General features: G+C 42.5%; 1 protein-coding gene across 1 annotated transcript in view; it reads right to left on the reverse strand.

Annotated features, from left to right (window-relative positions):
- Nucleotides 1-5,740: 5,740 nt before the first annotated feature.
- Nucleotides 5,741-17,803, reverse strand: part of csmd2 (CUB and Sushi multiple domains 2) — a 310,777-nt gene continuing 298,714 nt past the window's right edge. The window contains exons 66-72 of the mRNA XM_061740995.1: nucleotides 16,858-16,914; nucleotides 15,545-15,706; nucleotides 14,617-14,729; nucleotides 13,914-14,001; nucleotides 11,290-11,419; nucleotides 10,856-11,033; nucleotides 5,741-10,604 (exon numbers count right to left, since the gene is read on the reverse strand). Coding sequence (XP_061596979.1) covers nucleotides 10,874-11,033; nucleotides 11,290-11,419; nucleotides 13,914-14,001; nucleotides 14,617-14,729; nucleotides 15,545-15,706; nucleotides 16,858-16,914 — 710 coding nt within the window. The 3' untranslated portion in view covers nucleotides 5,741-10,604; nucleotides 10,856-10,873. The remainder of the gene's footprint in view (nucleotides 10,605-10,855; nucleotides 11,034-11,289; nucleotides 11,420-13,913; nucleotides 14,002-14,616; nucleotides 14,730-15,544; nucleotides 15,707-16,857; nucleotides 16,915-17,803) is intronic.

A 17,803-nucleotide genomic window follows, 5' to 3' on the forward strand; every position in this document is an offset into this window, starting at 1 on the left:
CGCAGAGATTAAAGTGACAGAGACAATTACTGTCTTGCGGCAACGCGCTCGAAGAAACTCAAGACCTGTTGAAAGCCTTTTCCCCGCAAAGCTCGCTTCAGAACTCCTCAGACTCATATGGAAAAGGCCGGAGGGAAAGTTGCAGTGGCACGTTGAGAGAAAAAAGCAATAAAAATGATGCTAGCATTAAACGTTTTTGAGTTATGTTGTGTCTTTTTCAATGAAATGTGGGAGTTGGGATTTAGTTCGACAGAATGGGCTGCTATCACAACAACTGACCCGAGGACCTCCAGCACTTCACTCGACTTCAGACGAGGATGAGCCATGATGCAAGCGGGCAGAATCCGATTCCAATCTGATCGGAGCGCTTGAACTTCACGACGCGGCAACGAGAAATCAATGGGCGGTTCTTGATCTGCGTCGTCAGTCGGTGATGAAGTTGAGGCGTCTTTAACCGAATGCCCCTTACGTCGACTCGAGGCCCTGGACCTTTTTTTTTTTTTTTTAAAGCCTAGTCATGCGAACGGAGGGCAAACGGGCCCGATGTGAGGAAACACTCTCGCGGGTCAGGGCAACTTGACAGGGTTTGATTAATCGCTGTGGGAAACCTGATCGAGAACAGCAGTGACTAATGACCCATCTATGGCTGCTGACTTAATCACTCAGGAAAAGGCTTTAACCTTGCCAATACCCGGGTGAAACACACACACACACACACACACACACACACACACACACACACACACACACACACACACACACACACACACACACACACACACACACACACACACACACACACACACACACACACACACACACACACACACACACACACACACACACACACACACTTATTTGAACTAGCGAGGGTAGTCACTGGAATATTTTCAAACCTCTTGTGTAAATTTTTATGGCATTTCTACATGGTGGACCAAAAAGGTAAAAATCGTCTGTGAAGGTGGGAAACAAAATGATTATATGGTGACTGGAGACGTAGGCAACAAACAAATCCACTTTTCTCACCAATTAAAGCTCTTATATTATAGGAAATGATTAACCTCCTCACGATTTGTTACCCTCCTCCACACGTGTTTAAGGTAAGACTAGACCGCTTCCTCTGCATTAGTAAATATAGAACACGTCACGAGAGGCTGCCGGGGCTTTTCCCTTCGAAGAGATGGCACCGGCAGCAACGTGCACGTCTGCCCTGGAGGTCGATACCATCACAATACGCAGCGCTTTCAATGGTATCAATACAAAGAGGCTTAAATTGAATGAAAGATTGAAAGATTTAAATTGAATTAAATCTGCAGCGCATTTCTTAGTTTAGTTAGATGCTACGACGCCCGGCGTTTAAAATCCCATCAGCTGTGTTTGGAAAAACTTTACATGAAACATTAATGATGAGCACCACCAGCAGAGCCCTGACCTGATTACATTAATTAGCATTAGGACTTTTTTTTTTTTTTTTTTTAGAAACACAACAGAAACTGTGATGATTTTTGTTTGCCAGAAAGCTATTATGTATTATTATTAAAGACAGGAGTCCAATGTCAGTGTCACATTTACAGTAGCACACAGTTCCTCCATCTGTCTTTATACACTCTTTTAAATTCTAAACCCAAGCGCGCCTTATTGAGGCACATGTTGGAAGATCACTGTTGAATCATAAAATCACCTTTTTGGGGTGAGTCTGAGCTTTGACGAGTCCACCGCAGCACATTAGGTCTTGTCCTAGACCTTCTGTTGCAGACTTGCTGGCGTGCTTGAGATCGTTGTCCTGTTGCCCGACGCAGCTTCAGCCGAGCTTGGGTGGACTTCATGTTCCATTTAACCACTACAAGGTGCCTAGGTACTGTCAAACTGCAAAGCAAGCCCAAGTCATCGCTACTCCACCTTGTTTGACGTTCGATATGACGTGTTTCACCAATCTTAGGAAAGCTATGTCCATACCTGACTTCACATGGAAAGTTAGGACAGATACGTCCTCACTCAGCGCACAAGTGCTCTTTTACAAGTATCTGTGAGGAATGAAAACATTAAACTTCTTTAAAGGCCAAAACCATTTCAACTGTCATGAGAGTCCAGCAACTGGAGGCGTGGTGCACAGAGTTTTACCGTGCTGGTGGTCTTTTACCAGGCAACCATAAAGACACTCCTACATACTGTACAGGCTGCTCTGCTGCAGATAAGAGTGAGCTGAAAAGATGATGAAGGCTGGAGAGAAAATCCTCTCTGGAGGACACTGCTACCAAACGCCACATAAGCAGAGCCACCAACATCATCTGGTTGCACTAAGACCAGGAGAGTGGACCATATAACTCCACTCCCTAGATCTTTACACCAGCTTCCTGTCTGTCACAGAATAGATGTTAAAATCCTGCTGTTGGTTTATAAATCTCTAAATGTTTTAGAGCCAAAATACATCTCTGATCTCCTGGTCCATTATGAGCCAACCAGAACCCTCAGGTCGCCAGGGTCACGCCTACTTTCTGTACTCAGAGTTGGAACCAAACACAGCTTTTATGCTCCTCACCTGTAGAACAAACTCCCAGAATGCATCAGGGCTACTGAAACTCTCAGTCGCTTTAAATCAAGGTTAATCAAGGCTTTTTTATTTACTGAGGCCTTTCTATATCCCACAATGCACTGCACTATTTTCTGCATCTCATTTGTTAATTCTTTTTAAGTGATTATTTTAAATTCTGTTTTATTGTTTTATTTTAATTTGTCATCTTATTCTTTTTTGTGTAAACTTTAAATCATGCTGTTTAATGTCTTTGTAAAGCACTGTGAATCACCCTGTAAACTTGCCTTGGCTTTAAACTGTAGCCCTCTATCTACCAAGAGACATCAAACATGGAAAAGAACTCTGAGACACTGTCCTTCAACCGTGCTGCCATGCACTTGAAGAAACACATGCCGTACAGTTTTTAATTCTGTTATTTATCATAGTTTCATTATCTGGGTGCTCATTTTGCCTTGTGTCTCAATCAGTGTCTTTTTTTTCATGATTGCACTCTAAAGTGGCAATTTAAATTTTGTGACATGACTGAACATTGAAAATAAGACACTTCTGATCTTTTCCTGATTAATCAAGTGCGTATGATTAGAAGTACTTGGCGGCAGTTTTTTTTTTGGCATTGGAATTTTTTCTTTTGCTGTTTGTAAGAAGCAGTTTTGACATATAAGCCATATTTATTACGATTAAAATCAGCCAGAGACCTCATTCCAAGGTCTCCCCCTCACAATGCTGTTCAATCTGCATAGTGCTGATCATAGGTGCACAGAGGAGTAATGCCATGTTGATAGTTCAGGCCACATCCATCTGAGCCACGTGGAGGGAGTAGGAGTAGGAGGAGGAGGAGGAAGAGAAGGCCTCGGGACAAATCCGGGAGCTGCCGGGAGGTTATATGTTTTTGCTTTCTTGTGAATGCATCAGTAGTATCTCCCGATAATCTCCAGAGGTCTGGAAATACGCTGCTCAGATGGCTGCCTTCACAAACCCATCCTGGATGTGTGATTATTGATTTAATGGAAGCAGTAAGCGTTTACTTTAATTAATTCACAAAGGAAAAGTGTGGAAAACAGAATGCAGAGATTGCAAAATAAAAATTAAGTTAAATTTGATGGTATGAAAACATCTGAAGACGTCTGGTAAGGAGGGCTGACAAAGATGTTTGGATGGGTACATGTGCTTGTCTAAAAGCTCTTTATACCAGACAGCGCTGATGTTTCCTTTCCACATGTGCAAGTTGCTGATTGCATAGACAGCGATGCACCACCACGTCATCAGACATGCAGGTTTTCCTTTAGTCCGTAGGACCAGGCATCCATAGCTTCCCAAAAGAATTGAAAATCTTGATTTTTCTAACTATAGCACTTGGTTTATTTAGTTGGGCTGTTCCACAAATGATGGTGGCTTGTTTGCATGGCAGAGCCAACAAGTCAGTTTCTATTTAGATCTCACAAACATCCTAAACTGTCTAAAAAGTACCTTATTAGGGCCCGAGCACTTACAGTGCGAAGGCCCTATTGTATCTGTAGGAATTTTTTTGTCCTTCTTCCGACGAAAGGAGGGCCTTTTTGCCCCCCTAAACGTGCCCCAAAAATCACCAAATTTTGCACGCAAGTCAGGCCTGGCGAAAAATGTGTTATTTAATGGTTTACATTAATGGGCGTGGCCTAAAGGCTCAACAGCGCCCCCTAGAAAACGTTGTGCCTCAAGCTCCACAATACGCTTTGACGTACATGCACTAAAATCGGTACACACCTGTATCATGTCGCAACTTAAAGAAAAGTCTCTTGGCGCCATGGCCGAAACCGAAAAGGAACTCGGCCATTTTGAATTAATCGTGTAATTTTGGCGAAATTTATGCCATTCCTTCGGCCGTTAATACGGCCCGAACCGTAACGTGCACCGAGGTGTGTTATACATCAAAATGTGCGTCTCCATCCTGCGACGGCGCGCGTTACTTTTCTCAGTCAAAAGCGTTACCGTGGCGACGCTAGACGCCAAAAAGCGCACCCCCCCTTGATCTGATTGGTCCATATTTGATAGTTTCTGCCATAACTTTTGAATGGTTTGACATAAAGAGTCGTGGGTGGTGTCATCGGACTCGGTTTTGAGTCCTTGAACAAAATTGGTGCAAATTAGCCCCGCCTCTTCTTCTGATTGGTGAATATTTGATAGTCCCTATTTTCTGCCATAACTTTTGAATGGTATGACAAAGACTTGTGGGTGGTGTCATCGGACTCGGTATTGAGTACTTGACCTGACCATTGGCCTGAATTAGCCCCACCCCTTCATCTGATTGGTCGATATCTGATAGTTCCTTTCTGCCATAATTTTTGAATGGTTTGATAGAGAGAGTCGTGGCCGGTGTCATCCACTAAATGTCCAGGCCTGAAGAATCTACATGCAAGTCATACAAGCGTTTCCACTTCAGCACGCCTGAATGTGCACAAGGGTGCGAGGGCCGGTTCATCACTGCTTGCAGCTTTAATTTGGATTGTACCTCTATGATAACATAGGAAGGACATGTGACATGTAATTTTAAGTGTTGGATGTCATCAGAACAACATCGTTGCTGCTAGAGTCTCTGAGACTCTGCTGGAAGGATGGAGTGTCATTCTTGTAAAATGGGGAAAAAAAAAAAATGAAAAAAAATCGGGATATATATAAAAAAACACTCTCCCACACATCCGCCTAACTCTAAAGTATGACTCCTCATTTTCAAGAAAATAACTTAACTTGTACAAACAGAAAAAAAAAGGTACATGCTGTACATGTAGATACGAAGTAGGTGAAAATCAGATACACGACCTGTCCGAAGTTGTAAACGCTTCCCATCGTCCAAACTTTTGACTGGTGGTGTTTTCTGGCATAGATGAAGTCTGCGGGCTTGAAACGAGAAATTCAAGCACTGAAAAGGACCCAGGTGAAAAGTAGGTTTTATATTTTATTCCAAAACCTTCAAAATAAGTTTCAAGTTCAAGAAAGTAGAATAAGCTTAGACACAATGCAAAGCATCATATACAGACGGATAAAATACATTTTATATATTGCAGACAAGCCATGGTGGGTCTTACATATGTACAGTATGTATGTAAACTTTTATTTACAATCTTTTTTACATATACAAAAAGCCTTGTTTCTATTATTCTTTGTATATATTTATATTTTATATATATTTATATATATATATTTATATAGATTTTCCATATACTCCCCACTAGCATTTGTACTACAATAATGAAAAAGAAAAACATTTACATATATGTCAATGCATTTTCTCTTTTTATATTACAAATGTATTTTCATAAAAATATATCTCTGTACAAAAAAGGTGTTTTTTTTTTTTTATTCATTAACATATTCTCTTTTTCTTAGAGACACTTCCCCCTCAGTATTTGCTCTGTTGGTGCACAGTCTGCTCAAGTTCACGTTTGTCCACTTTTTTTCTATTTTTTTTTCCTTTTTTTTTCCTGAAAACCCTTTTGGTGTGCAGCAAGACACAGAATCTTTGCCCGTCGCTGTTTTCCTGCTTTGAGACCCTCAAGAGCCACGCTGATTTTTATTTTTTTTGTCCCACATACAGGCTAGGTAAGAGACCTACCGGACTGGTTTTGAAACTTAAATGTAAGAAAAAAAACAAACAAAAAAAAAAAAAAACCCAAACAAACCTCAAAGCATGGAACCTTGTAGCGAGTTCTGTTGCCATGGAAAACGTACAGGAATGTTAAATCTCAGGTAACAAAAGCATCTCTTTGTCAGCGGTTCGCTGTGTTATATTCTCATAAATCAGACATTCTACCTTTACTCCGAGTATAACAGACACTGGCAACATTATGACCTTTACTGCATACAAATAGAGGAGACAATGTGGTAGCAGACATTGAACGCAGCACAGTTATATAAAATCTGATGCACTCATTGGAATGGAATACATTCAGCTGTTTTTTTGTTTGTTTTGTTTTTTTAATAACTCCAGTGATCTGACAAATGAACCATCAACAAGTTCACTTCTATTTGTATTCTTATCGCAACAATTAAAACCCACGTTTCACTGCTCCCTCTAGCCGGTCCCCTAAACGCGCAGAAACCGGATGAGAGGTGAGCTGGAGCTGCTCTCCGGTGAGCGCGGTTCTGCCGTGGCCATCGGTGTGTCGTGACAGTGAGAGATGGGAGCACATGAATGATAGTTGCTGCAGAAAGTGTCACGCAGCATAACTGATGGATTGCTTGCTTTTCCAGAACATGTGCAGAGCGGCCTGTGCTGAAAAGCGGACGCTCCGGCCGCAGAAAGCAGCGGGGGAGACTTCGCTCCCGTCCCCGACTGAAAGGAAACCCGGTGAACTCAAAAGACCACAGCTGCGGTGCGTTTCATTATAGACGAGATGGTGAGCAGGGAGAGGACTCGGAGCTGTGTGGGGCTGATAACGGAAAATGAACCGAGGATGAGCAGAGTTACTGTAATAAAATATGCAAGGGGAACCAGGAAGTAGCCAGCTGCTATCAATGAAGACTCAGTCCTTGGTCTTATAGCGCGGCTTCGTGCAGAACTCACTGATCTTCTTTTTCATATAACTCTACTGCACTTTCTTTGAGATGTTTCTGGGCCAAGCCAGATGAGTTTAAAGGGGGAAAAAAAATAAAAATCTCTTTTAGATTTAGGTTTCTTTTTAATAAAAAATACTGTTTCTTTAAAATTAATAGCATGATTTTTTGAAAACGTCTTGTTCCCAATTAAAAAACTTTTCGGAGTAGAGGAACGAGCAGCATCACGAACCGACTGAACAGCTACTATTAGTTTTATAATTAGTTTTAGTCAAAACTGGCTAAATTTGGAGAGCTTACTTAGGTTTTTTTTTTTTTTTTTTTTAATTAAGAAAAGGCAACTTTACAGAAAAAAACAACACAAATCTGAAGCTAAACAAATAAACCATCATGCAAAGTTTTGGATTAAATGCTTAACATAATGCTGAGCCTGGTTTCCTCTGTAAATCAACATCTCTTGAATGATGATATGGGCTTGACTGAAATCCTGACAAAAAAGCTCTTAATTCTGATGCGCGATCATCCCAGACTCTTAATAAAGACATGATGATGCTGTGGGTAGATTACGCAGAGTCATGATTTCATGGAGTTACAACAAGGCACTATAATGAACATAAAGTGCTTATTAGACACGGGAGGAGGTTCATAACACAAACAAACTCAAAGTCTGCCCCTTAAAAATGCTTTTCAATTTGTTTAGCATGAGCCCTTGTCATTAAAACAATCATTTGTGGGATTTTTCTCTGCTGTGTTTGTCTGGATGCGTCACTAAATCTAGTCTACAGGATCATTTCCTTGTAGGGGCGCAATGAGATGCCTCCCCCAGTTTTTAGTGTTTCAGTAGTCAACCTGGGCTAATAAAATGTTGAATCACATTAAATATTGCTATTGGGGAACTGAATGGTAGAGAAAAGACACTTGATTTAACTGCAATGTAATGAGCCCATCGTTTCTGCTGAAATACTCAAGACCGGCTTCAGATTGTAAAATATATAAAAATTAACCGCGAAACGGCCGCACAAGAACGGAGCGTAGCTGCTCCCCTCCACGTGACATCTCGAGAGTCATTTAATCGTTTCCTTTTTCATCATTTAAACACCAACGCAGGCCGGGACCGGTACTCCACGAGTACGGTCAAGATAAAACGGGAGCTTTAAAGGTAATAAAATTGTAAAAAGCAATTAGTGACTCGCAGCCAAACTGATTATGTGAACGATGTGGCGAATTGGCTTCAAGGGCCTTTGAATTTCCTCCTGATTCCTGACGACACTAAAAAAAAAAATCAAATAGAAAAAAAGCCAAAGATTAGGATAGATGTCTTGCACTATTGTGAAGTCAGACATTACACGCTGTAATTGATGATGCGTCTTGTTAGTGATTATGTCAAATTTCAGGATTTGAAGGTGAAGCACATCAAAATGAAAGCTAATTGCATCTAATGGGCTCACTTTGCTCCTGAGACGCTCAAGCGCTCCTCATCTCATCGTCTCAGCATCGCCAGGACAGGCACGCTGCAAAAACAGCCCCCTCTGGAAATAAGCCCAAAACTCATTTATCCGGTCAAAACTCTCTCATTCCAAGCGGAGATATCTTTCCCGGTGGCGTAAGAAACATTTCCTTGACTAGAATTCCAAAACCGTCACAATAGTCTACATTTCTTGCGGAAGGCTTATTTACTTCCTTAGAAATATCAGTTTTTGCAGTGTAACAGCTGGGAGTGCGGGGCTTGGAAAAGACCGGCCGATCTTCTCTTTCAGACATGCATTTCAGCTAGGTCACCCAAGCATTAATGATTTCAATCTCGTCGCCCAAAGCATTCACCAATCAGAGTAGATTCTCGCCGATATGTGATATTTCCCTATCGTGTTGCACTTTCCAAACCATATTTTCCGTGTATCGCTCCCCAGCCGCTACAGATATGAGGAGTGCTCGCATTAGTGGGATAAACACTTTTATTCCTTATCTATCATTTCCCATTTTAATGTGCGGGAGCAATCAGTATGGCAGCGGCTCCCCTGCTGTCGCAGCCCCGAGGAGGCCGTCTGCAACGCTGCCACGACGAGTGGAGACAAAATAAAGAGGCGCCATTCTTTTCCAAATGGATGGAGCTGGCGGAGGTTCACTCGGAGAAGAGGATGTAAATATAATCCAGAGGGAGCAACGACACAGCTCCCTCCTACATTGTTCAGACTCGGTGCCTTCATGAACATTTCCAGGGTTGGAGAGCTCAAGTTTTACTGCAACTCAGAGAAACGTGTACCACTTCAGTCAGGAGCAAACACGGGAAGGTGCATCCGGACTTCAACTCCGCTTAAGTTTTCCAGTCTTTCCAAAGAGAACGAGCCACGAGTCGGTGCTACAGTTTTGCTCGGAATGAAAAAGGTGAGATGTGTTGTGGTCCCAAAGAGTTTGTATAACCATGAAACTGTGTCTGGACTGCCTAACTCCCACTTTACTGAGCCGATATTGTTCTCTGTTAAAACTCGGAGCGGATTGACATGCACATCGAGGTCGAGCTGCAGTTATTCTCTCAGTCTCTCGAGGCACGAAAACTGTAAGCTAATCCTTAAATTAACCACAATAAACCAAAAGAAAGGAGATCGATGTTGGAGTTGAGTGCATCAGCTGTTTATCAATGTCTTTCTGGGGGCCAAAAGCAGGAGATATTTTGGGGGCGGATGGCGAATGCGGCCACAGACGTATAGAAATACCAACAGACATCCACTCAGTCTCACTCACGTATTCACAGAAATTCTTTCCACTCCTTCCCTAAGTGCTTTTTTTTTTCCAGCAGGTCTGGCTCCGTCTTAACCCCTGCCCTGGACACAGGTGCTGCGGTAAGCACAATTCCATCCCAGCTACGAAAACAACAAAAGTAAAGCTGAGAGAGCAATGACGGTGTGTGCATCTCCAACATGACCTTCATATCTCACTGAATTTTTTATCCATTCTCATCCCGAAACTCTGAGTCTTCAGGAAAACCTTTCAGCAGCCTCGGGAGATGACGATCAGGGGCAGAAAGAAAACACTGTTCCCAATTTCCCCATCAAAGAAAGCATTGTTTAGGTTTAAAAAAAAAAAAAAAAAAAAAGAAGAAGCAAAGAAAAAACTGATGAAATCAAACAGTCCAGACTGTCTCTCTGACTCGCGCAGGCCAAGACGGACTGTCCACCGCACTGTCAACTCGCACATGTTAGCTACAGGTACATATCATGACGTAAAGTTGACCGTTAAATTCCCTTTGGGTTGAGGCCGACGGCCTCCAGCGGGACTCCCGCCATCCGCAGGTTCAGATGGAAGCGTTTCCTAGGATACGGAAAATGGTCAGGAAACCACGCGAAGTTATAAAACGCATTTTCTTGTTGACTCTTGATAAAGTTGTTGTCGTTTCTTTTCTTGTTTCCTGCAGGTAAAAGCCTTCGTCGCTCAAGATGTTTGTTGAAGGTATTTAAGCAAATCATTTTTTTGGGAATTTTTTTTCATGCCCTCTGCTTAAGGAACAATAGATGTCGTCCGTGTGCAGGCAGGCGTCTCTCCTTCCCTAACAGAAACAAGGGGGGAACAAAGGATGCATGGAAAACAAAAAGGAAATAGGACGAGACAGTGAAATACGGGAGAGTAATGGCAACCAAAACAATGGAGGAAATGAAGGAAATCAGAGAACGGAGAGGATAACAGCATTAATTTCACCACTTAAATGAGCTCCATTATCATGAGAGCTACATATAAGAAATCTCAATCAATCACAGATATTTCTACCCTGAGCAGGAACCGGGAGGCGGTGGTCCTCACCTCTGCAGGAGGCGGTTGCTATACTGCTGTGCACACCGTGCTGACTGTGAACTCCGTCTCGTTGGCCATAATGTCGGTGGGCTGGATGTTCCGGTCGTACATGGGGTTCTCGAACGTAGCACGCCCGTTAGTGTTCTCGTGGCCCACGTAGCCGTTGAAGGGAACTTTGGGTCTTCTTCTGAAATGGGATAAATAACAGTCACAACAGTCAGTGTTGTTGTAGTGAACTAGTTTACTGGATGGTTTTATTTCTCTATATAACGTCTCGGGGAGGATTTCATCATCTCAGCTCAATATTTGTCTAAGTGGATTAAAAAAAAAAAAGTGAATACATTTTGTATGATGAATGCCTATTTATCTTTTATTAGGTTTTTTATTTGAAAAAACTTTAGTTGAATTGAACTGAGCTCTGTGCGTGCACATGAACAACGTACCTGTGTTTGTAGAGGTACAGAGCGAAGCCTGCGATGATCATGGCTATAAAAGGCACTAGGATGGCTGCCGCCACTGAACTGCTGTTGGAGGCAAAGTTGTAGCCGGTGTCTCTGCTTTGATCCAAGCTCTCTGGAGGGAGGATGGGTAAAACGTTAAGCCTTTAGCATTCGGCAAAGGCCATTATGTTCAAATCTCGTTCCAATTCAAATAAACAAGAGTAATGATCTTCAACGTCTTCTGCTGGGCATGATTGACAACGCACTCAGGTAACTATGCAGGGAAGTAACCGAATAAAAAAAGCTGCGGCGGCGGAAGAGAGTTATTAAGAACCCTTGATTTACACACAATAGACCGAACAGCTTAAATTGACTTTTTTAGTCAAATTTAATTCTATGTGTTAATTTCATTTTACCCCTGGGAATGTCAAATTTCATTATCCCGACGATGAATCTTAATTACTAGAATCAAAAGGCCAGCAGCTATTAACTCATTTTCAGATACATCCTCTAATTTATGGAGGTGCGCGTCTGCAAAAGCAGCAGCGGAAGGGTGACAGCCCACCTGTTTGGCACAGAATGGCAAAAAAAAAAGAAATAATACTCTAATAAACGACGAGTGACAAACAAGAAGGAATTCAATTAGTAGGTTCTGTGGTGTTTGCCAATCAACCCCTGCTGCACGAGCGTGCACGCACAAAACAGATGCACCAACAGGTTCAAGCAGGCTGCATTTCACGACAATCGAGTTAAAACAAAACATGACGTGTCGACAAATTAAGACAGATTAACGGCACAAACACATGAATATGCTGGCAGCGGCCCCGGCCCCCTGCGTCAAAACAGAGCTGTCTGCTCAATCACTGCGCTCTAACGGGGTGGCGGGAGGCGGGAGGCTGCACCTGCTGTTCCAGCAGCGTCCTCATTACTGCAGGTTCTTACGTCTACTTCCACCATGCGTTCAACGGATTCAACCTTTTCATGCTAAATTCTTTATTCCTGCTAATATCTGTTGTTTACACTTCGGTCTGTGAAATACATCGCTGCTCACTTGTCACTCACCGAAGGAACAAAAGTTAAAGGAACGGCGCCGGCATTACTTAAATGTTTAAAAATGAGATGTATACATGGGAGAAAAAAATAAATAAAAAAATCAGACGGCGGATGAGGTGAATTTTAAACATGACTTCAGTCATATTCGCTGCAGCATACAGGGACTTGGAGTTTGACTTGAAACATTTCAAAAACGGCTCTAAACAGTTTCTAGACAACCCCCCCCGATGACTGACTGTATGTTTAATGAGGGAATGTAATTTTAATTCGACTGATGTGGGTTCATTATGCAGTCTTTTTAAAGATCGCGCTTCTACACAAGTTTTAACCCGGGACACACTTCTCCTCACATTCCATAAATATTTCCTCACCAGCCGATAGCTGTCCATCTTGTGAGACGAGGGATGAGGGTGGGAACAGCTCGCAACTCTGTTTTGTTTCAAATATGAATACATTAATCCCGCAGTATTGGAGGCTCTCGTGCCCCGAAGGTTATCGAGGATATTCAATGGCCTAATTTCCATCTGCATCTCAACAAAAAGCTTAAGGACAGATCCCCCCCCAAAAAGTGCACCCAGCAGAGGGTTTGAATGAGGTCGAGGAACTCTCTCTGTCACCTAGGTGGAGCTGTAAATACACGGCGAAGAGGAGAGCAACTTTAATGCAATCCCCCAGTATTTTTTACAAAAGCGTGTCGCAGAAATTTAATTAAAAACTCAGGAAAATGTGCAGACTTGGGAACTTGTGAAAGAGCATAACAAGTCTCCCTTAAGTGTCCAGAGATGATTTGGTTCTATTCAAATAAAACGCAGTGCAGCTTAAAATGATAAGTCCAAATTGAAAAGAAAGAAAAAAAGAGAAGGTAAGAAGGAGCAGCGAATCCACGAATGTTGATCAAAATGTAAGTATGAATGGATTTGCATATTTTATCATTTTGTCGCCGGATGAAGAGGATGAGTTTGAGTGATCTCCGGTGTGTGTCGGCCGTGCACACGTCACTTATTTGAGTCGGAGTGTGAGTGTTTGCTGCTTTAGAAACGACAAATGCTGACAAAAACCGTGGCGAGGAGGACCACATGAGTTGAATTTCTGGGTCAGAAAGATGGAGAAGATTGTAGCTTTGGCTGCAGGAAAAAAAGAAAAACAGTCTATACTTTAGAGAGAACAGCAGCAGCCAGCGAAAGAACAAGAGTGAAGAATGGATGATATTTACTGCATCAGTAGTGTGAGAGATGGGGTTACTCGGCACAGACTCTGCAGGCATCAACACATAACTCCCAGAAGACTGATTCTGTGTAGTATCTGTGCGAGTGCAGGCTTCCTTTAATCCATTTCTTTTATATTTGTGCTTGTTTCACCATATTTTTAAAGTACTTTTCATAATTGTACAAGAAACTTAACGTCCATTTCTACATCTGGAGGTTCCAGATGTTTTGAGTAGTTAATTTACATAAAAGACAAGGGAAGGATGTTTTTTTTTTTTAAACCTATTAATTTAAACAGACGCTCGTATTTTATTTCCAGAGATTCTACCTGTTCAAAGGTCTCCCTACCCAAGAGGAGAGCTCACTCACCCAGTCTCTGGAGACCAAACTGTCCAAAGCCTTTTCCTCTGACGAATCCCTGGTACACAAAGGAGCTGGAGGAAGAGATGTAGGACACCTAGAGAGAGAGAAGAATGGAGGAAAGACACTTCACGTGTCACATCAAGGCCTCACAAACAAGCATAAAAGTGTCAGCATTTGGGGCACGTGGGAGATGAAATGAAATGTCAAAAGGAGCTGAGGGGAGCTGTTACGGCTGACGCTTCACGTGAGGTTTTTTTTTTTTTCCGGAAAGAACGTAAACTGAGCCCGATGCGGGGATGACTCCAATTTACAAACAAGAAAAACAGGTAAACCCACCTGTCGGTCTTGTTTGGGAAAAAAAACAACAAAAAAACAAGAGCATAGAAGCACACGCAGTAGAACATCACCAAATTTAGCGTGACCTGCTTTTTTAATTAAATCAAGTGTGAGCATTAGAGGGGCCCGGGGTTGGGGATAATATGCGAGTGAAGAGCAAAGGGGGTCTGCCGAGCCTTGATTACCAAGCAATGATTTAACTGACATTTTAATTAAAGAGAAAACTCTCAGCAGGCCCTCCATCTCCCCAGAGTGACAAGGTTAGTGTGTATGAGTTTTTGCACGTATTTTACCGTAAACATGTGTGTGTGTGTTTCAGTGAGAAGGCAGTGGAAAGGTGCTGTAATGAATCTGATTCTGGATTTGCACTTACATGTCCGTCCAGAGCCCAGTTGTCAATCTTGAACTTGTTGACAAAGATCTCCACGGGACCTCTGATCTGGTGGACCTGCAGCAGCAGCTGGGCTTCCTCCCTCTTGTATGTACCTGCAGGGAACGACACCCTCAGACCGGCTGCAAGTACGCGTTTTGTTTAGAAAACACCATGCATGCCTCTGTCCGGGTTTGTTTGGAGTTTTATTTGAGTCTCGTTTCATCTTTTTGTTATTGCTCACTGTTCCTCGTACTTTATTTTCTCTCTCTGCTCGTGTTGCTCACCATTCTCTTCCCCAGCTCCTCATGAGTATTTCAGGAGTTTCAGCTTCCGGGTAACCTGCTGTGTGTGGCACTTTCTGATAGTTTTATCTGCTTCTCCTGGCTCTCCAGTCAGCCTGCATTTGGATCCTCCTACACCTTCCCTCCTGGCAGTAAGAAATGTAGCACTTCTAGGATTGAACTCCACACGGGTGGTGCTTTCCTCCTGCTTTTGACTTCTTGAGTTCTCAGGACTGTCAAATAATATCATTTAACTTCACATGTTGTCTTACAATAAAGCATCAGCTAAAAGTGTTTAGTCAAACAAGGTCTCACATTCCATATGAATGCAACATCAGGGCTGATGATGATGATGAATACGCCGCCTGGTTGCTGTGTGTGTCCCCTGAGATGAGGACTGACCCAACACTGAAGAGTCAACTGTCCTGGCTGTTAAATTTATTTATTTTTTAACGATGACAGCGACACTAACTATGTATTAGGACAGCAGGGACGTAGTTCAGGCAGAAACCACGTACTGCTTCGTGTCCGGCAGAGACGCACACGTGTTTGGATGAAACAGCAGCAGCTCAGCTCTGACGACAGCTTTTGAGAAAAACAGCCGTAGCCGAGTGCATGACTGCAACATCAGCTTTCTGGGAACCCACCTGCCAATTTAAGTTCAACTCCACTGTGGTCGATAAGCGTCCCGTTAACTCGGTTGCTAAAGGGTTCAAAGGCAGTGATGCTCAGCATGGCCGGCTGCTTCTTTCCCAGGTACTCGTAGGACCCCCTCCAGAGGGAGTTCTTAGCAAACACACCACCAGGTACTGAAAGACACAACAGGGTATTGAGAACAAACACATGAGAAACTGTGACTTTACTGAGAAGTAGTCAGAAACTCAGAAATAGTCGATACACAGAAACTCCGGTTCACTCTATGCAGTAAAAACACTGAGAACTGAGAGCTTCAATGATGTTGTACTCAGAGGTGGACAGAGTACTCGACCCCAGTACTTGAGTAAGAGTACAAATACTACTGGTCAAAATTGACTCCGTTACAAGTAAAAGTAGCTCAGTCAAAATATTACTCGAGTAAGAGTAGAAAAGTACTTGCTTTTAAAGGTAGTTAAGTATCCACAAGTAAATGCTTTTAAATTTACTTTAAGTAAAAGTAAGAGTAAGAGTAAGAGTAAATTTCTTATTTTCCACATCAGTAAATTACTATATTTTTTATAAATTAATTTAAGGATCTTTTAACTCTTGTTTCTGAGAATTAACTCTTTGAAACCAGCTGTTGATTTGTTGAAAGCAGAGAGGTAGTTCTGCTTCGGCAGACACAATAAACATTTGAAAATAAATGTCTGTGGTTTTTCTGTGCCCTCGTTTTTTACTCGGTCAAACTCAAACATTGAGTTAAGATACGGCCAAGGATTTTGTGAAAGTCCTTGCTCCGAGTCCGGCTCATTATCAGACTCAGACGACTCAGCGGATTGTCTTTCTTCTCCTGACGCAGGCGTAGCCATTGTTGCGGCTCTGTCTTGACAAACGCAGGCTACTTTGGCGGTATCGTTTTGAGGAGGCTTGACGTATTTCCGCTTTACGTACATCCCAGTGGAGAGCGTGCACTGTGATAGGTCTCCTCCTTTGACAAAAACAGCTTGTGTCCAATAGGATTTTAGGGAAGAAGAAAAAAGAGCAGACCTGAAAGTAACGAGTACTTTTCAGCCTTCCTAGAAATTTACTCGAGTAAAAGTAAAAATATTTGTCTTGGAAATGTATTCAAGTAAAAGTAATAAGTACCAAAGAAATCTAATCCTCTGGATATGTACTTAAGTACAGTACTCAAGTAAATTTACTCCGTTACTGTCCACCACTGGTTGTACTGTTCATAAAAGGTTTTGAACTAATCTTTTAATTGAGATGAATACTGAAGTCTCTCATTTTAAGAACTCCTATTAATCAAAAATCAGCAGCCTACCTGGCAGTTTGGAGGGTGGCTCCTCCACTGTGGTGTTCCCAATCGGGCCATAGTCAGCTACAAGGATTACAAAAAACACACAAAATGACGACAGCATAGAATGACCAAGTGAAGGTGAATCGGGGGGTGAAAATGGAGGGAAAAAAAGATGTAATATTTGGATTATTGACATCACCACCAACACCTCCTGTTTACCTCTAACAGACCCTGCGGTGTCCAGAGTGAAGGCTGCCTTTGACAGGACCGGACTCGTACATCAAATAGCAGCCAGTGACCCCCCGCGGGTTTACAACTAAATCAGAGATCTTTCCACCACTTCAATGGAGGCGCTTTAATAATGTCTTAAAGCTTAGGCAGGGACTGCGGGGCGACTTCACAATAGTAAACATCCACCCACGGAGAGGGCTTTACTCACATGTGTAAAGACAGGCAGGTGTGCTCGTGGCGGTTTATGAGCAGCAGACACACGTACACACACACGAAACAAAGAAAAACAAGCTACCTTGCACACATTCGCTCACAACTCTGCATTTTATTAGCTGCCAGTCTTCTGAGGTGCCCTTCCAGGCGCTATCAATGTCCTGTACGTGCAGTTTTCTTTCTGTCCATCCGTCTTAACTGCACGGCCTTAAAACTCAGCCTCTACATTTGAGCTGGGGCTTGACAATCTATAACACAGATATCTATCTCTATTACATCTTTTCCTCCACCCATTAGTGTTCTGCTACCCAGGCCTGTGTGTCGATTGCTCCATTTTTTCCCCTCTATGTATTGAGACCGGTGCCCGAAGCGTCTTAATTGCAGTCTATTTGTCTACTAGACCTTGTTAGCACAGCCTCGCCATTTATAAGAGGTGCTTCTGCTAACCTAATCAATAGGGAAGTACTAGCCTAATCAAGTTTTGCACCCTCGTTAATGTTTCTAAGCTTGTAGATTTGTATGTCCG

The sequence above is a fragment of the Cololabis saira genome, chromosome 15, assembly GCF_033807715.1.
Source record: "Cololabis saira isolate AMF1-May2022 chromosome 15, fColSai1.1, whole genome shotgun sequence".
Classification (NCBI taxonomy): Eukaryota; Metazoa; Chordata; class Actinopteri; order Beloniformes; family Belonidae; genus Cololabis; species Cololabis saira.